Genomic DNA, 15,536 nt, shown 5'->3' on the forward strand with positions numbered 1-15,536 from the left:
AAAAATTTTTTTCTCGAAATATACCTTGCGTGGAGTAGGTATTCACTACACAGATATTCATACGAACTGCAGCATTGCAATAAAGAAATTGCAAACATAGCACATTTTGGATGAATTCTTAGAAGCTTATGTGCCAGTATAGTTGCAATAATATTACTGAGCTTCAAACACCTTACACAAGAACCTTTACTCAACATGTAGACCAAGTTTGGTATAGAACGTACTTTTAAAATAAGTTTTTTCACACACACCCAAACGACATCCCGGAAAGTTCCGACGGCAATCTTGCGACCAAACATTTTTTCTCTCCGAAATATCCTACCGTTTCACTGCTTTCAATACAGTTCATCAGCACAATATTTTTCGAATGCATTTGAGATGGTCGCCAAAACGGCTGGGCATTTAGCATGAAATCACCCTAACAGTGTGTCATGAACACAGAAAAAGGTCCTATGCTTATTAAGCCCTTTATTTACCAAAAAATATACTGAAAGTGCCTCCTCTGAGGCACTGTATAGTGCCGCTTTTTTCACAGTTCTAAGGGAACTAACTGCACGTGCTATTGTTGTTTACATGTGCAGCAGTAGCATCAATATGTAATAGAACTTGCTGTTAGGATAGTTGGTGCATGGTTGCATTAAATAATAGTCAGTTTTGCGCCAAAATGACGACCACACGAACGAAGAAAACACATAAACGGATTGGGCACTCATTTGCAATTGTTGATTTCTTGAGAAAATAGGCTGATATAAACCCACTTTTTGTCAACGCTTGTGCAACCTACTCGGGCCGTTCCTTACCTAATCACGCTATAGGACACATGATCGCTAGATACCGGGCTTCCAGCTCATACATAATGAGTGAAGTTTTGCTAACGTAATTGATACCCCTTTTCTTTTGTGAAAGCCTATCAAAATGGCTCTTGGTGTGAATCCACATGAAGTGACATGTGCTCTTGAACGGGCACCGTCGTTATTCTTTGTCGTAAGGGCGTGTTCCCTCGCTCGATCATTGACGCAGCGCCTCGTCGTCTGGCTAACATGTGTCTTTCTGCACGATAGGGGTATTTTGTAAACTACTTTCAGTGGCAGACTTCGTGAATGACCACGCATGCTTCTTTTTACAGCCTTTCAGCTGCTCAGCATGATTTTCAGCGATGCACCGGCGCAATTTTGCTAGTTTGTTAGGGGCACGAACACAATCAGTACTTCATGCCGACTCGCCACTTTTTTAAGGTTGTGTGTATGAATATAGAGTATATTATGAATATAAGGTACAAACAGCTGCTAGTGAGCACCCGTCCTGTTCATGTGTTTTCTTTGTGCGGTCGTGGTTTTGACGTGAAATTGACTATTCAATTCAGGCATTCATGTCTATTCACAGCACATGTTTAATGTCTGTAGCAAAATATTACATATTTTCGTATTCATATTTGCATGTTCAAGAGAACAGCAGCCGTGCCAATTGTGTCAATTGGATACAATTTCCTAATTCTGCACAAAACCATTATGAAATGCCCAACCAGCCTCAATTATTTCTCAGTATTGTTAATTTTATCAAGAAACATAAGATCCATTATTCAACTTAAGTTTGTGCATCACCATCCAATTGATTGATGTGTGCAGTTTAATGTCCTAAAGCCACCACTTGATTATGAGACGCTCTAGGGGAGGGCTCCAGAAATTTCGGCCGCCTGGGGTTCTTGTGCACCCAAATCTAAGGAAATGGGCCTACAGCATTTCCGCCTGCATGAAAAATGCAGCTGAGTACTTTGGCGACTAAGGGCCAAACAACTAAACGTTCCTTTCCTCAGTGAGGAAGCCTTCATTTTTGTGAGGCCGCCTTATGTCACTCTGAAAGCTTCCTCACTGAGGAGCCCTCGGTGAAGGCTTCCTTGGCGCTTCCTCAGCTTAAGGTTGCTTTGGGGCTACCTTCATGCGCTGTTAGGTCCGCTCCTTGCCCTGAACGAGCGCTTCGCCTCACAGCTAGCCCACGTGATGTTTTCGTTTTCGAGGCAACCCTCCCACCCCACCTCTGCGGGAAGACACGAGCGGCGAGCGTGCGTGCACGGTGCCAGGCACGACGGCGCGCAGTGTTGCTAGAGAATGCACCACGTTTTGCGCTCGACTACCATGGCTTTTCACATTCAGTAATCGTTGTTGGAAGAAAGCGTACACGCGTCTCTATATTAACACTTCAATTTGGAAGTGATGTGGTGACCCAACTTTTTTTTTACAGAATAAACGCTTGTGAGCAAAGCTTATATTCGATAATCTCGAACGCAGGAGCGCGGCAACCATTCCTCTCGCGAGGACGGGTCAAGGGAGCTTTCAGAGTACACTTGCTTCCTCCATCGGTACTTGGTTGTAAGGAAGCCTTATGTAAGGAGAGGACGCGGTCAAAGGAAAGGAACCTTTCGTTGTTTGGGCCTTAACCATCGAGGCGGGGTCATCATCATCCAATCTATTACAGATGTGCCAACCGTAATTATAACTTTTAATTGACTATATTCTAACCTCACAGCAAAAGAAAAGAGTAGAATGGTTTAAAAGAAAGTTTTACCCCCCCCCCCTTTCTATGACGTCCATAACGCTTTTTAAGTCGCTTTTGCCAGAATACGCCTTCGCTCTACGGAAAAGTGCTTTTTGATTTACAGGACACAAAATATTTTTGTCCCTATATTACTCTGCCATGCAGATGCCATTCAATAACGAGTACTAGTATAAGTGCTGGCCGTCTTTCAGAGTGATTTATGAGGCTTTTGCAGCCTTAAGCGACGATAAAGAAAATCGTATGCCTTTTTTTTTTCTTTTTGCCACCCCCTTGAGCTCCTCCTTTACGAATATCTGGAATTTCTGGGTCGCCTGTCAAACAGTTGGACAAGCTCACCAAATGCTACTGCGAGTTTTACACCCGTATTTTAGAACGTCCCTTCACTGAATGCTTCACCTTGACTTGAGAAAATTGATTCCAGCGCAGTCTCTAGGCAGAGCAAGTCACTCAATATCAGGGATAATCTGCTGCGATTCTCAAGAAACGCAGCGTCATTTTTAGACAAGCGGTGGCGCTGTGCTCAGCTAGTACAAGTGAAGGATGAGATTCGAGTCGAAGAGCATTCGTATATAGGGAGGATCGCATTGTTTGCACTGTGGGACAGTTCAAGAGTGCTTTTGTTGAAATAGCTGCACTCTCGTGTATTTTGAATGAATTAGCGTATGTCAAATAATTTCTACATATACTTTTTTGTGTGTGTGATTCAGTATAATTTGTTGTACTACTGTAAATTTGGAGCCCCACCGCGGTGGTCTAAGGGCTATGGTACTCGGCTGCTGACCCCCAGGTCGTGGGATCGAATCATGGCTGCGGTGTCTGCACTTCCGATGGAGGCAGAAACGCATTAGGCCCGTGTGCTCAGATTTGGGTGCACGTTAAAGAACCCCAGGTGTTTAAAATTTCCGGAGCCCTCCACTACGACGTTTCTCATAACCATATGGTGGTTTGGGGACGTTAAACTGCACATATCAATCAATGGTGTAAATTTGAAATTTGGAGCTCAAAAATGCTGTGTTTGTTTTTCGTGAAACCGGCTCCAAATTTAGATTTTCTCCCTAGAAAAGCAAGATATGATGCTCCAAAATATTGCTCCAGATGATAGCTTGGCTGCTCCACCTCTGCTAGCTGTAAGTGGTTACTCTTTTACCCTGCTTTTGTGTGCCCATTTTATGTTCTTTGATGTTGCATTGTTTCAGGGGGACATATTATGTGATGCGCTTGATATTTTACATCTTTAAATCAATTATTCTGCGGGGATAGTATCTAGTGACACTGTTAAGCTATTGTAATTTTGCCTATTGTTTTCACTCCTGTATTATTGTTTCCCCAGTATTCTGAATGTCTGAACACACAAGGGTTATTGTGAAATGAAAATGCCATTTTAAGACTGTTTTGTCATTACATTCATTAGAATACCACTAGCCTTGCATAATATACATAAGGCATGCCACAACACATGCAAACTGTGGCGTATCATTGTGGTAATTATAGTGTGCATTGATATATTATTTCAGTATATTGGAGAAACAAGGCATGCTGCATTGCACTACTCTTCTTGCTGTTTGTACGCTTCACTGCAATGTGCTTTTGTGCTGCATTGAAGCATGTTAAAATTAGTTCTTCATTTTTAAGTGCAAATAAAGGCTCTTTTGTTGTACTTTAATATGCATGCATTGGTTGTTAGAGCTCCATGCCGTACCATTGACGTCTGATTTCCGGTCTTCTTTTGTAGCAAATGGCATTATGCTTTGCACAATTGAAAAAGGCTTTTGATTAAGGTACAATTTGTCTCTGAATCTTGTATGTTCTCTGTGCCTAATAAAATACAGCTTGATTTCGTTTTGCACAATGGCATGACTTTGTGAACGTTGTGTTATGTGTGGCAGCTCATTTTGAGTGATGCCTTTGCATTAAGCTAGGATTGCGTGTTATATGCCGTGCTTCATATATGCACCATAAAAGCTATGCTAAGGCCAGGATTGCCACACTGTGGCAGGAGCCACTACAATAGGACATCTGCACATGAAAGGTCTAGCTAAAGGGTAAGCTTTCACGTGCTTCCACAGAAGCTTACTGGAAAGGGGTAACTTTCGAAATATGGTATTTTTTGCATGGGTGTTGGGGCATTATTCAGCATGAACACCCCCACACCCGTTTTGCTGTTTGAGCAATTACACCCCTACACTACTTTTGTTTTTAAGGGTGTTAGGGTGTCATAGCAATATTACACCCTTACGCCCTTAAGATTACTTGGGTACATTCGCTTTTACACCCTCACTCCCTTAAGGCCACTTGGGTGTAAATTTGTCTTTCCACCCGAAAAAATGTTTGTGCCATAGGGTGTAAATTCGGAAATCCACCCCACGATATAGGTGTAGCCCTGCTTGATACACCCATTTCGTGGGGTGTTGGGGTGTGAGTTATAGACACTATAAAACACCTATATGGGTGTAATTTGGTTTACAGTGTATGCTGTAAGGCACGTCGGCATTTTACATGCGGCTCGACGGTTCTATAGTCGGCGACAACTTTCTGTGGTAGCACAACCAAGGCTGTGAAGCTCAAGCACGCCCTGTTTAACGACGGTTCTGCGTGTAGTCCACAAACGCTAACTTATATATGCTGGGTAGCATATAGAAAAATATATATTATGTTCAAGATTGTTCGCACATATTTCAGGAAGCTTACACCACACAGTATTTTTGTTATTTGCCATTTCAAGTTTTCTGGCGTCATTTTACCTTTTTCCTGCCCTGGTAAACAACGATCGCGTCCCCAATCGGTTTCAGCATGCTCACATCGAAGCTTGTAAGCGAACATGAGCGCATGTTCATTTGGTTATCTGTATTCATCGACCATGTAGAATTGAAGACAGTGGTGTTATACAGCTTTCTTTCTCTGTCACAGCAACTTACTGTACAACTGTGTGGTAAAATAAACTAAACTATAATAAATTCAATTCAGCCACCTGGTATTTCAACTGTCTACAGAGGGAGCGATTCATTGCGATTTGCAATGACAGCAATTCGTGAGGATAACATTACCAGTGCAAAGTTGAGCAACAAATGTGTTCGTGTATATTATGTCATTCACCGTGCAAAAACAGCGTTGCTGGCGCAGTAAAGATTGCGTTTGTTCGTGTGTTTTCTCATGAAACAAAAATCAGCAAATGTTCAGCAGTTGTGCTTCACCATCTTATTCTTTTAGGCTTGCCGTTTCAAATTTGTTCACAAAATTCGAAAGGATCTGCTCAAAAAGGTTTTTTTTTCTTTCCTTCGAAGCAAAACCGAAAAACAGCAATAAACGAAGCCACAAGTACAATTCGCCGCCCGCAAGTGCGAAATCTAGGCAAATCCGTATACTGCCTATCCTTCATTGGTCGCTGAATTATCGCACAGCCAGAGTGCCCTTTAGGCAATCTAGGGAAACTCTATGCCTGGGCTGGCACGGGACGCGAGCATGTGGTGTGAGATACGAGCATGAGCAGTAAGAGTGCTTACTGTGCCACCACCGACGCCGAAGCGCTACCTCGTGCGACTAAGAAATGCGCCCCATTTAAACCTTTTCGACAGCACATGGCTGCTGTCTTACTCTACGCATGACATGTGAATGTAAGGAACGTTGCCGTAAATACTAACGCTGGCATCGGGGTCACAAGCGATCGTTTCTCTTTTTACTGAAACGGGCGACGCGACAAGCGGTTGTGAAGGATGGGCCTCCGGTGTACAGCAAATCCTGTCGCTTGAAGATGGCGTGCACGTGGTTGGGCCTTACGCTGTTCTTTTTTAGCGATGTTGCTTCGCCGAGTTCTGATTGTACAGTTATCAGGGCCCCAGTCAGGTGTCTTTTGTTTTCGAAATAAAAAAAATATTTTAACGAGAAAAAAAGAACCCGAATACCACCTTCTCTATTGTCACAATGGCGTGATAATGTACGTGTTTTGGAAAATTGTTCAGAAGGATTAAATAATATTCATTCATCACTTGCAGATCATCTGACCGAATGGGAGACTCTCACGAGGTCACTGTTGACCATGCACCACTGCATCGTGCGTTTGACGCTGCGCATATCGGCTGTCACACAGGTACCCCGGCGTTTCTACCAGGGCTTCAGTTTGCGAAATGGAAACGCGCATGTCGCTCTCGAATTACCAGCATTTGCCAACCCCATCAGAGATTTCCTGCTACCATGCATGAGTCATCTGTGTAGATTGGAGATGAACCGGCTCATTGGGATACGCGTTCACGACATCTCTCCGCAAGTTTGTGACAACCTACCACAGGATGTCCCCTTGGAAGAGGTTCTGACGCTTGGACTTCTGCAATTGAACAATGACAGGTATTTTGTCATTTTTTCTTGTTTCTTATGTGGATGAAATACTTTTAGAGGTATGATATCAAATTTGTTTCATTTAAGACAGCGAGAATGCATCTAATACATCATTTTAGGTTGTTTAATACGGGGCACGTTTGCATATTCAGGGTAATTCACTACATAGATTGTAATCACTAGAAACAGTTATTTGTCGAATTAGGTATAAGAACATACTATACTTCTGGATAATATACAAAATTCGTCGGTGATATTCCTTGAGCCTATTTTCAAGATTTGGCTAATCACGTTTGCAATGAACTGAAATGATAATGCACTGCAAATATGAAAAATTCGGCAAGTTTCATGTACATTGGAAATCGATTGCATGCAAAGTATGCGACGGGGAACGTTACTGTGGTACTTTATTTTTTGAGAGAAATGTTACAGATTGATGCTAAATATATCTACGAAAGTTCCACTCGAATACATGTGTGTTAAACAATCGTATATGTTTGATGTATTGAGGTGTTTACAGTTTCCTAACGCTACCATGAGCGATAATAACGCCATAACTGGTAAGCTAGGATGTTGAGCTTGTATTTTATGGCGGGATAGCGCTACGCAGACAAACATTAGTGGATGGCACTTAACTACAACAGGCGTTTACCCAACTTGATGACTATGTCATTGAAATACGTAAGGAAGGCTTATAAAACATTCAGGTAGCACTGCAATACAGGGAGTATTTCATCAACGTTACACCTTCATGCACCTGTGGCGCCTACCTGCATGCCATGGCAGAAGGTGTTTGAGTATGGGTCACACGTGTCTGGAGGAAAGGGCTTGACATCGCACGTGACGCAATTTTCACATCGTCATGACTAGACAGTCCAAACTGAGAAACCGTCTTATGCTTCCCTACTAATTGTGGTCCACCCGAAGTTAAGGAAGTGATCGCAAATGCACCCAGACATAGGCGGCTAGATAAATACATATATGCGTACATAGACGCTCAAAGTGTTTGCAGTATGAAAAAAAATGTTTCAGATTCAATAGCATAACCCAAGTTTTAAACCTATCATCATCATCAACCTTACTACGCCCACTGCAGGGCAAAGGCTTCTCTCATGATCTGTCGATCAACCCAGCCTTGTGCTTTGTGCTGCCACGTTATACCTGCAAACTTTTTTAATATCATTGGACCCCCTAACTTTATGCCTCCCCTTCGTGCGTTTGCCTTATCTGGGAAGTGAGTTACCCTTAATGACCCGTGGTTATCCTGCTTACGCGCTAATTGCCCTGCCCATGTCCATTTCTTCTTCTGAATTTCAACCATGGTATCCTTAACCACGGTTTGTTCCTTGACCCACTCTGCCCTCTTTTTGTCTCTTGAGGTTACACCTATCATTTTCTATCCCATCACTCACTGCGTCGTCCTCAATTTGAGCAGAACACTCTTTGTAAGCCTGCGGGTTTCTACTCCGTAGGTAAGTACTGGCAAGACGCAGCTGTTATATACCTTCCTGTTGAGAGTTAGGGGCTGATTACAATTCATGATTTGAGAATTTTCGCTCAATGTGATCCACCCCATCCTCATTCTTCTAGTTATTTCACCCTCACGGTTCGACTCCGCGGTTACTACCTTTCCTCAGTACACATATTCTTCTACAACTTCCAGCGTCTCTCCATTTATGGCAAAGTGTGGTTTTCTGCCGAAACTGTCACTTGTTACTTTAGTTTTGTGCATGTTACTTTTGAAACCTACTCTTCTACTTTCCGTATCTAGTTCAGTAATCATGAGTTGTAATTCATCGCCAGAGTTACTCATCAAGGCAATGCCATCAATGAATCGCTTGTTAATAAGATATTCCAATTCTATGGCCCTGAAAACCTCCTGAACACACGCGGTGATTAGAATTGCGAGATCGTGTCTCCCTACCTTTCACCTTTCTTTGTTGGTACTCTGTTTCTTTCTTTATGAAGAACTATGGTAGCTGTACATTTCTTTCAGTATGTTTATGTAGGGTTCGTCGATACCTTGATTCCGTAGTGCCTTCAGCACTGCTGATGTCTCGACTAAATCATACACCTTCTCGATTGATTAATTGATATGTGGGGTTTAACGTCCCGAAACCACTATGTGATTATGAGAGACGCCGTAGTGGAGGGCTACGAAAATTTCGACCACCTGGGGTTCTTTAACGTGCACCCAAATCTGAGCACACGGGCCTACAACATTTCCGCCTCCACCGGAAATGCAGCCGCCGCAGCCGGGATTTGAACCCGCGACTTGCGGGTCAGTAGCCGAGTACATTAGCCACTAGACCACCGTGGCGGGGCATCATACGCCTTCTCGTAATCTATGACAGCTGTTTATAGAGGTTGTTTGTCTTCCGCACTTTTCATTATTACCTGATTGATAGTATCAATATGGTGTGGTAGCCTGAGCAAAATTCTGCTTGGTTTTTTGGCTCATCGAACTCTTATGTCGGCTTAATTTTATTTTTTCTAAATAAATAATTTTTCTAAATAATTTGTAGAGAACGGACAGTAAGCTTCTAATTTTTCCAGTCCTTGACTTCTCTATTCTTGTGGATTTTGTCGATTGCATTTGAGACTTTCGTTATTTTTGTCCTAATGAAATTTTTGTCTCATCTGATAGTTTGCCAATGTCCTGTCCGGCGACTGTAACTCCAAATTCTATTGCACACTCATGATACTAGAAAGATCGTCGCTCATTGTGTCAAAATTAACGTCGGTTACCTCGTTCAGAGCCTCGAATATATCCTGCAGCGAAACCCCGAATTCTTGTACTTTCCTTCTCACCGCTAGCTCTATGATTGCCTTCTAGCGTGTAAGTTTATGTCTTTGCTTTTTTAAATGTAGGTTAACATGATCTCTTACCATTTTATGGCCACTGCATCGGATCTTGCCACCTACTTCGACATCCTGTACAATGCTAGGGCGTGCACACAGAATAAAGTCTGTTTCATTTCTACCTTCACTATTAGCACTTCGCCACGCCCACTTACAGTTATCCAGTTTTCTGACGAAGGTACTCAAGATCCGTAACTTATTACGCTCTGCAAACTGTAGTAATAACTTCTCTCAGGCATTTCTGGAGCCGATGCCATATTCTTTCAATGCATGATCTCTGGCCCATTTCTTGCCTATTTTAGCATTAAAGTAGCCCATGAGAACATTATATCTTGTCTTTATTTTAATAATGGCTGACACAGCGTCTACATGGAAGTATTCAACCAAATGATCATCATGGCTCGATGTACGTGCGTCGGCCTGTACCACCTTCTTCTTGTTCGTTTGTTAAACTTATGATTCTTGCCACCCTCTCATTGATACTATAGTATTCCACTATGTGGCCAGCGATATTTTTTTTATCAAAATCTCCCCCCCCCTAGCCATTTTCTGTCAACTAATCCACGGTATACCGAAGGACATGTCAGTTCTTTAGGACTGTATAGGCCTCACTTGTCGTCGTAACTTCGCTAAGCCCATTTAGACTCCATTTAACACCCTCTGGTTCTTTGAATAGCACAACTAGGCTAGCTTACTTTTATAGTGCTCTAACACTGAACGCAGCCAAGTTCAAGATACGATGGTACTTTGTCTGAATTCAGAGATTGTTAGAACCCTCCACTGCGTCGCATGTGTGACTGCTACATTAGACTGTCGCTTCACAGCTGCTGGGGACTGAGGGAGCAGGGTTGATTGGTGCTTTTATAAAGAATGTACTGGCCAAGTATTGCACCAGGGTGGCTAATCATGCTGTACCGGCAGGCGGCCAGCATTGAAGCGTCACTCCAGACCTCTTCTTTTTTGCAGCAAAAGCTGTTATGCGCCACGCGCAGTGCCGTAGTTGTCCGCTGCCACCGCCAGTGTCTATAGCCACTATCGCAAGAATTAAGAAAAAAAAAACTGGATGGTCACAAATGGCTTTAGGTTATACCAAGCCATATGAGATATGAAGTGTGTGCGTATTTTCATGCGGACCCACAGCATGAACATACGCCTTCATACGTCTTCAGCGCTCCACGTGTCATGTACACCTTTCTTCAAAAATATATAAAATCCTGTCCATTGTGCCAACAACGAAAAAAGTTTGCCCATTCACCCAGACTACTGCAGCCTCTACCATGTGCGGCACGCCCTTTCGACAGCGTAGGCATCGATCTATGAACCGCTTCCTTACACTGCGGCTGGCATTCAAATTGTCGCGGTTGAGCTACTCACGAGATACGCAGAAACAGCTCCGGTTGCTGCTCGGAACGCAGCCAACTTCATGTTACGACGATTCGTCCTCCGTCGCGGTGCAGCCCGCAAACTACTCAGCGATAGAGGGCGCGTGTTTTTATTCGAGGTTCTTCAATAGCTCCTTCGCACACGCCGTACGGTTGACCGCACCTTTACAGCCTACCATCCGCACACCAATGGTCTAACAGAACACTTCCATCAAACCCTATGAGACGTGCTCATGATGTATGCCAATTCTGACTAGTAAAATGGGATATGTGCTCTCGTTTTCAACCTATTCATATAGTACCACGACGCATACAACCGGCATTTTGCTTCTCTTTCTTCTATACGACCGTAAAGCATGTGGCACTCTTGCCATCATTTTGCCGTAGCGCCCGAGCGCTTCCGAAGTCAGTACTGTTTCTGAAATTGGCGGCACGCTGAAAGTGTCTTCAGTTGGCCCGCTCATTCACATCGGACATACAAGCCCTCGAAAAAGAAAGCCACGAGCGCGACGAGCAAGTCCCGAGTTTCACTGTAAACTCGCTCATCTGGCTTCGACTGCCGTTTCACTCTCCCGGTTTGTCCCCGTCGTTTGCCCCAAAGTGTCAAAGTCCTTACCGCGTCATGGAACGTCGCTTTCATATACCATATGTAATCGAGCCAGTCAAACGATCAACAGGCAAGCGCTGCATTAATCGCAAGACAGTTCACGTCAGTCGCTTCAAGCCATACCATGAGGACTTCCTTCTGTCTTTACCTTGACCCGCCTGGATGGCTTCCCTTTGTCACCAGAGTATTGCAAGGACGAAGCAGAACAATACGCTGTATTGAGCCATCTGTTTAGCCAGAAGCACCGATCACGAGCTGTTGTCCCCAGCACTATGATTCCTGTGTCGGTTGTTACTTTCTGCTTACAGTGTCGATAAGCATGCTGTGCAAGTCCTACTCACGCCAATAAAAACCATTTCAACATACATATTCGGGACATGACAGCAACGGCAAAAATCAGCTGAGAGTATCCATATGATTGGTTTCGCAATAAACTAATGTGATCAAACGAAATTAAGAAGTTTACAGGTATAACGTGGCAGCAGAATACACATGACCTGTTTGCTTGGTGGAACATGGGAGATAAATCTGCCCTGCAGTGGGCGTAGCGGGGCTGATCTGATTTTGATGATGATGTTGTGTTCTTCCCTCAGGGCAAAAAGTTACGTATTCTTTCATTGAAAAAGCAAAAATAAACTATTTAGTGTTAAGTGTGCTCGTTCGTCTCCTGCGAAGTAGCTTTCTTAAAGCCAATGACTCCTGATATTGCTTCGCTTACACTGCGTGAGTCATCACAGTCAGTGAATTAATACATTTACCCACAATCTTTCCAACAGGCTTGAACGAATACTGGAGGCAACCACGGACATGCCATCTCTAAGCGAGCTAGAAATTCACCTCCGCAACACTGGGGCTGGACCACGTGAATCGCAAGCTTTCGGGCTAGGCCTGAATCGAATCAGTTCTGACGAAGATCGGAGACTCCAGTGTGGGGTCGGTGTGCACTACACAGGTTTGCTGGACTGTGCGAGTGCGAACCCACTGAACCCGGGCGAGCTCCTCAGGCTGCTCTTTTGCCGCGAGCTGAGAGGTTTCGAGAGTACCACGGCGGCGTACGTACTTACAGTCGCACGTGTAGTACGTGAGGTCAATGATTTTTTAAACATAATCATTACTGTACGCGGGCGCGATGAAGATGACAGCCACTGACGTTTCTGCTCGCAAGTAAGTTTAGAAAGCAATTTTCGGTAAAGAATCATTTTTGGACGATTTTTTTTAAAAAGACTAGAATAAACTAGCTGCAAAGAAGGCAGGTCAGAAACTTTATTTTATTTGGTCGATCTTTAGGCAGTAAGCATCTCCTGCTTGACTACGCTTTAGCAAATCTATTAGTATGCACGTGACGTGGCTCTTCACATCAGAAATTGCTGGTATTTGTTTCCCGAACATTTTGTATATCACCGTTATTTTTCACATCTATCAAGTGAGATATTTCTTTGAAAACGTAGCTTACTAGCGTCTTTTATTTGGTATAGGCAAACTTTTCTCACACACACACTGCCTAATGCCTCTTATTGATTGTTTTTTAATACTGATGCTTGTTCAAATAGTTATTGTCACACAATATTCTTCTTTGCGCTTCCTTCTGAATGGACATGTGTTTCTACGCCTTCAATAAATGATGATCAACCCTCACTTTACTGTAAGAGAGTGAAATCTCTTCATTAAGGGTATGCTCTGTGTTCTACAAATATTGTGCCTCATAAGACGTGGTTTGTTCTTCGCATAGGAAAAATATAGATGGGGTTCTTTTTTCCCATCGTATAGCCATTGTTATTCAGATGATAAAGTGTGCATACGCACATAAACACCAAAAGGTTATAGAGGCTGCCCCCTTGAGGCTGTATTAGCCCACCAGTTATTGGAGCACCTTGGGTAAAGGTAAATACTATATAGAAAGTACAGTCATTGTTTTGGCATATATACACCTATGTTCAGTGCAGTCGGGTATTGCACCTTGTTCGAATCCTTGGCACGCGTGTAAACGTGGCCATAAGCGCAGTCGTGCGAAATCGGTGCCTCGCCCTCAAAATATCTTGAGGAGACTAGTACATCATAAAGAATGGTGAAAATGATACCTTTCGGTCATTTATGTCTGGCCTCCAAGCTAGGCCGCTCAAGTTGTAGATAATAAAAAAATGAAGACCACGACGTCGTGACATCACCTCCATCATGGGACGTGTTGGAATCGCTCTACGTTTATGTGTTGGTGTTTATCTCCTAAAGACTGTTTCTGACGCTCTGCGCTGATGTTCAGAATGTTAGCGGTTGTTCCGATCATTATTAAATTTATGTGCTGGACGCCAATCGAACTCGCGACCTTCACGTCAGCAGTCGATCACCATAGCCACTGTTCCACCGAGGCGGACTTGATCGAAACATCATTGTTGATTAGCATCTATTATCCATAAATCTTATGTTATCTGCTGAACAGAGAAAGTGGAAGTTTAAGAGCTCTTTTTTTTTCTTGATGGATTTAAATCAACAATTGAATTAACAATTTGAGTTACCAAGTATACGTGATGGTATTTTATATTATGCTAATTAGGACGTAAATCCGTAAAAGGTAAAAAAAAAAGACTACAGTGAAGGTTAGGCTTCGGTGTGCGCTCACGCTTCGGTGTGCGTCGCTTGTCTTGGTACTTCTCCCGGCTGTGGCGGCTGCATTTCCGATGGAGGCGGAAATGTTGTAGGCCCGTGTACTCAGATTTGGGAGCACGTTAAAGAACCCCAGGTGGTCAAAATTTCCGGAGCCCTCCACTACGGCGTCTCTCATAATCATATGGTGGTTTTGGGACGTTAAACCCCACAAATCAATCATCTTGGTACTTCTTGTACACCCCTCGTTGGAATGCATTCGGGATGTGCGCTGCTACCTTATGTTGCACAAGCATGAATACATCATGGGCAATCGATAATTGGTCACTCCTCTGGACACTGGTGTTCTGAGGATGCTTGAAATGTGTTCGGCGTCAATTACGGCGAATGGACGAAACAGCTTCTCTGTTTGTCGAGTTGTCTCTCAGCTGCTTGCACAGGACATGCGTTTTCTCCTTTGTCTCTGAACCTTCTGACTTTGAATAAACAAACAGCGCTATAATGGAGCAGAAACTATAACACACAGGCACGGCGCCCGTGTCCGTCCTGTTTCAGCACATTTTTTTCTTCTTTGAAAGCCAGTACGCGCAAACCAACCTAATTCAAGACGCTCCGAACATTTCTGCAGAAAGCGCATTTGAATATATCGTATGATGGTCGTCTCCTCGCAGGTGCGAATTACAATTCAAGGATAGCGTACGCCTGTTCGCTTCGTCAGATGTACTAGGACAAGTTGCCATGTTTTATTCGCATGCACTGTACTGGTATGCGGTCTAGAAGCCGTATATTTGACCATTGGTAGTACAAAGTAATGGCGCCCCGCCTTGTCCTGTTTTTTACGTCATAGCATCATCGCAAGTTGCTCAAGATGGCGTAACGCTGTATCCCACTCTTGGATCAACTTTTTTCGGTCTGGGTGGCAATGCAACTTCTGGGCTCTTTTCGTTTTCAGCCCACTGATGATAACCGACGTAGTGCACTACATTTCTCTTCTCATTTTTCTTTCTACCTGAGTGGTATGACAATTTCATCGAGGTAACACTACCTCCAATGATAAGCACCACCAGATGCCTGTTGATGGCGACACAGTGTAGAAGTTTAAGCACCAAACAATCGGGAACATGACCAGGATTGTATGTTTCACACAGCGACATTGAAACGGATTGAACACATCACAACTTGTACTGAAGTGAAGTTTAGCGTAT

At 43.5% G+C, this 15,536-nt stretch overlaps 1 protein-coding gene across 1 annotated transcript in view; it reads left to right on the plus strand.

Moving 5' to 3' along the window:
- Window positions 1–13,368, plus strand: part of LOC119164394 (uncharacterized) — a 32,101-nt gene extending 18,733 nt beyond the window's left edge. The window contains exons 3-4 of the mRNA XM_037416575.2: window positions 6,543–6,891; window positions 12,510–13,368. Coding sequence (XP_037272472.2) covers window positions 6,543–6,891; window positions 12,510–12,882 — 722 coding nt within the window. The 3' untranslated portion in view covers window positions 12,883–13,368. The remainder of the gene's footprint in view (window positions 1–6,542; window positions 6,892–12,509) is intronic.
- The last annotated feature ends 2,168 nt before the right edge of the window (window positions 13,369–15,536 follow it).

This window comes from Rhipicephalus microplus, chromosome 8 (genome assembly GCF_043290135.1).
Source record: "Rhipicephalus microplus isolate Deutch F79 chromosome 8, USDA_Rmic, whole genome shotgun sequence".
Lineage (NCBI taxonomy): Eukaryota > Metazoa > Arthropoda > Arachnida > Ixodida > Ixodidae > Rhipicephalus > Rhipicephalus microplus.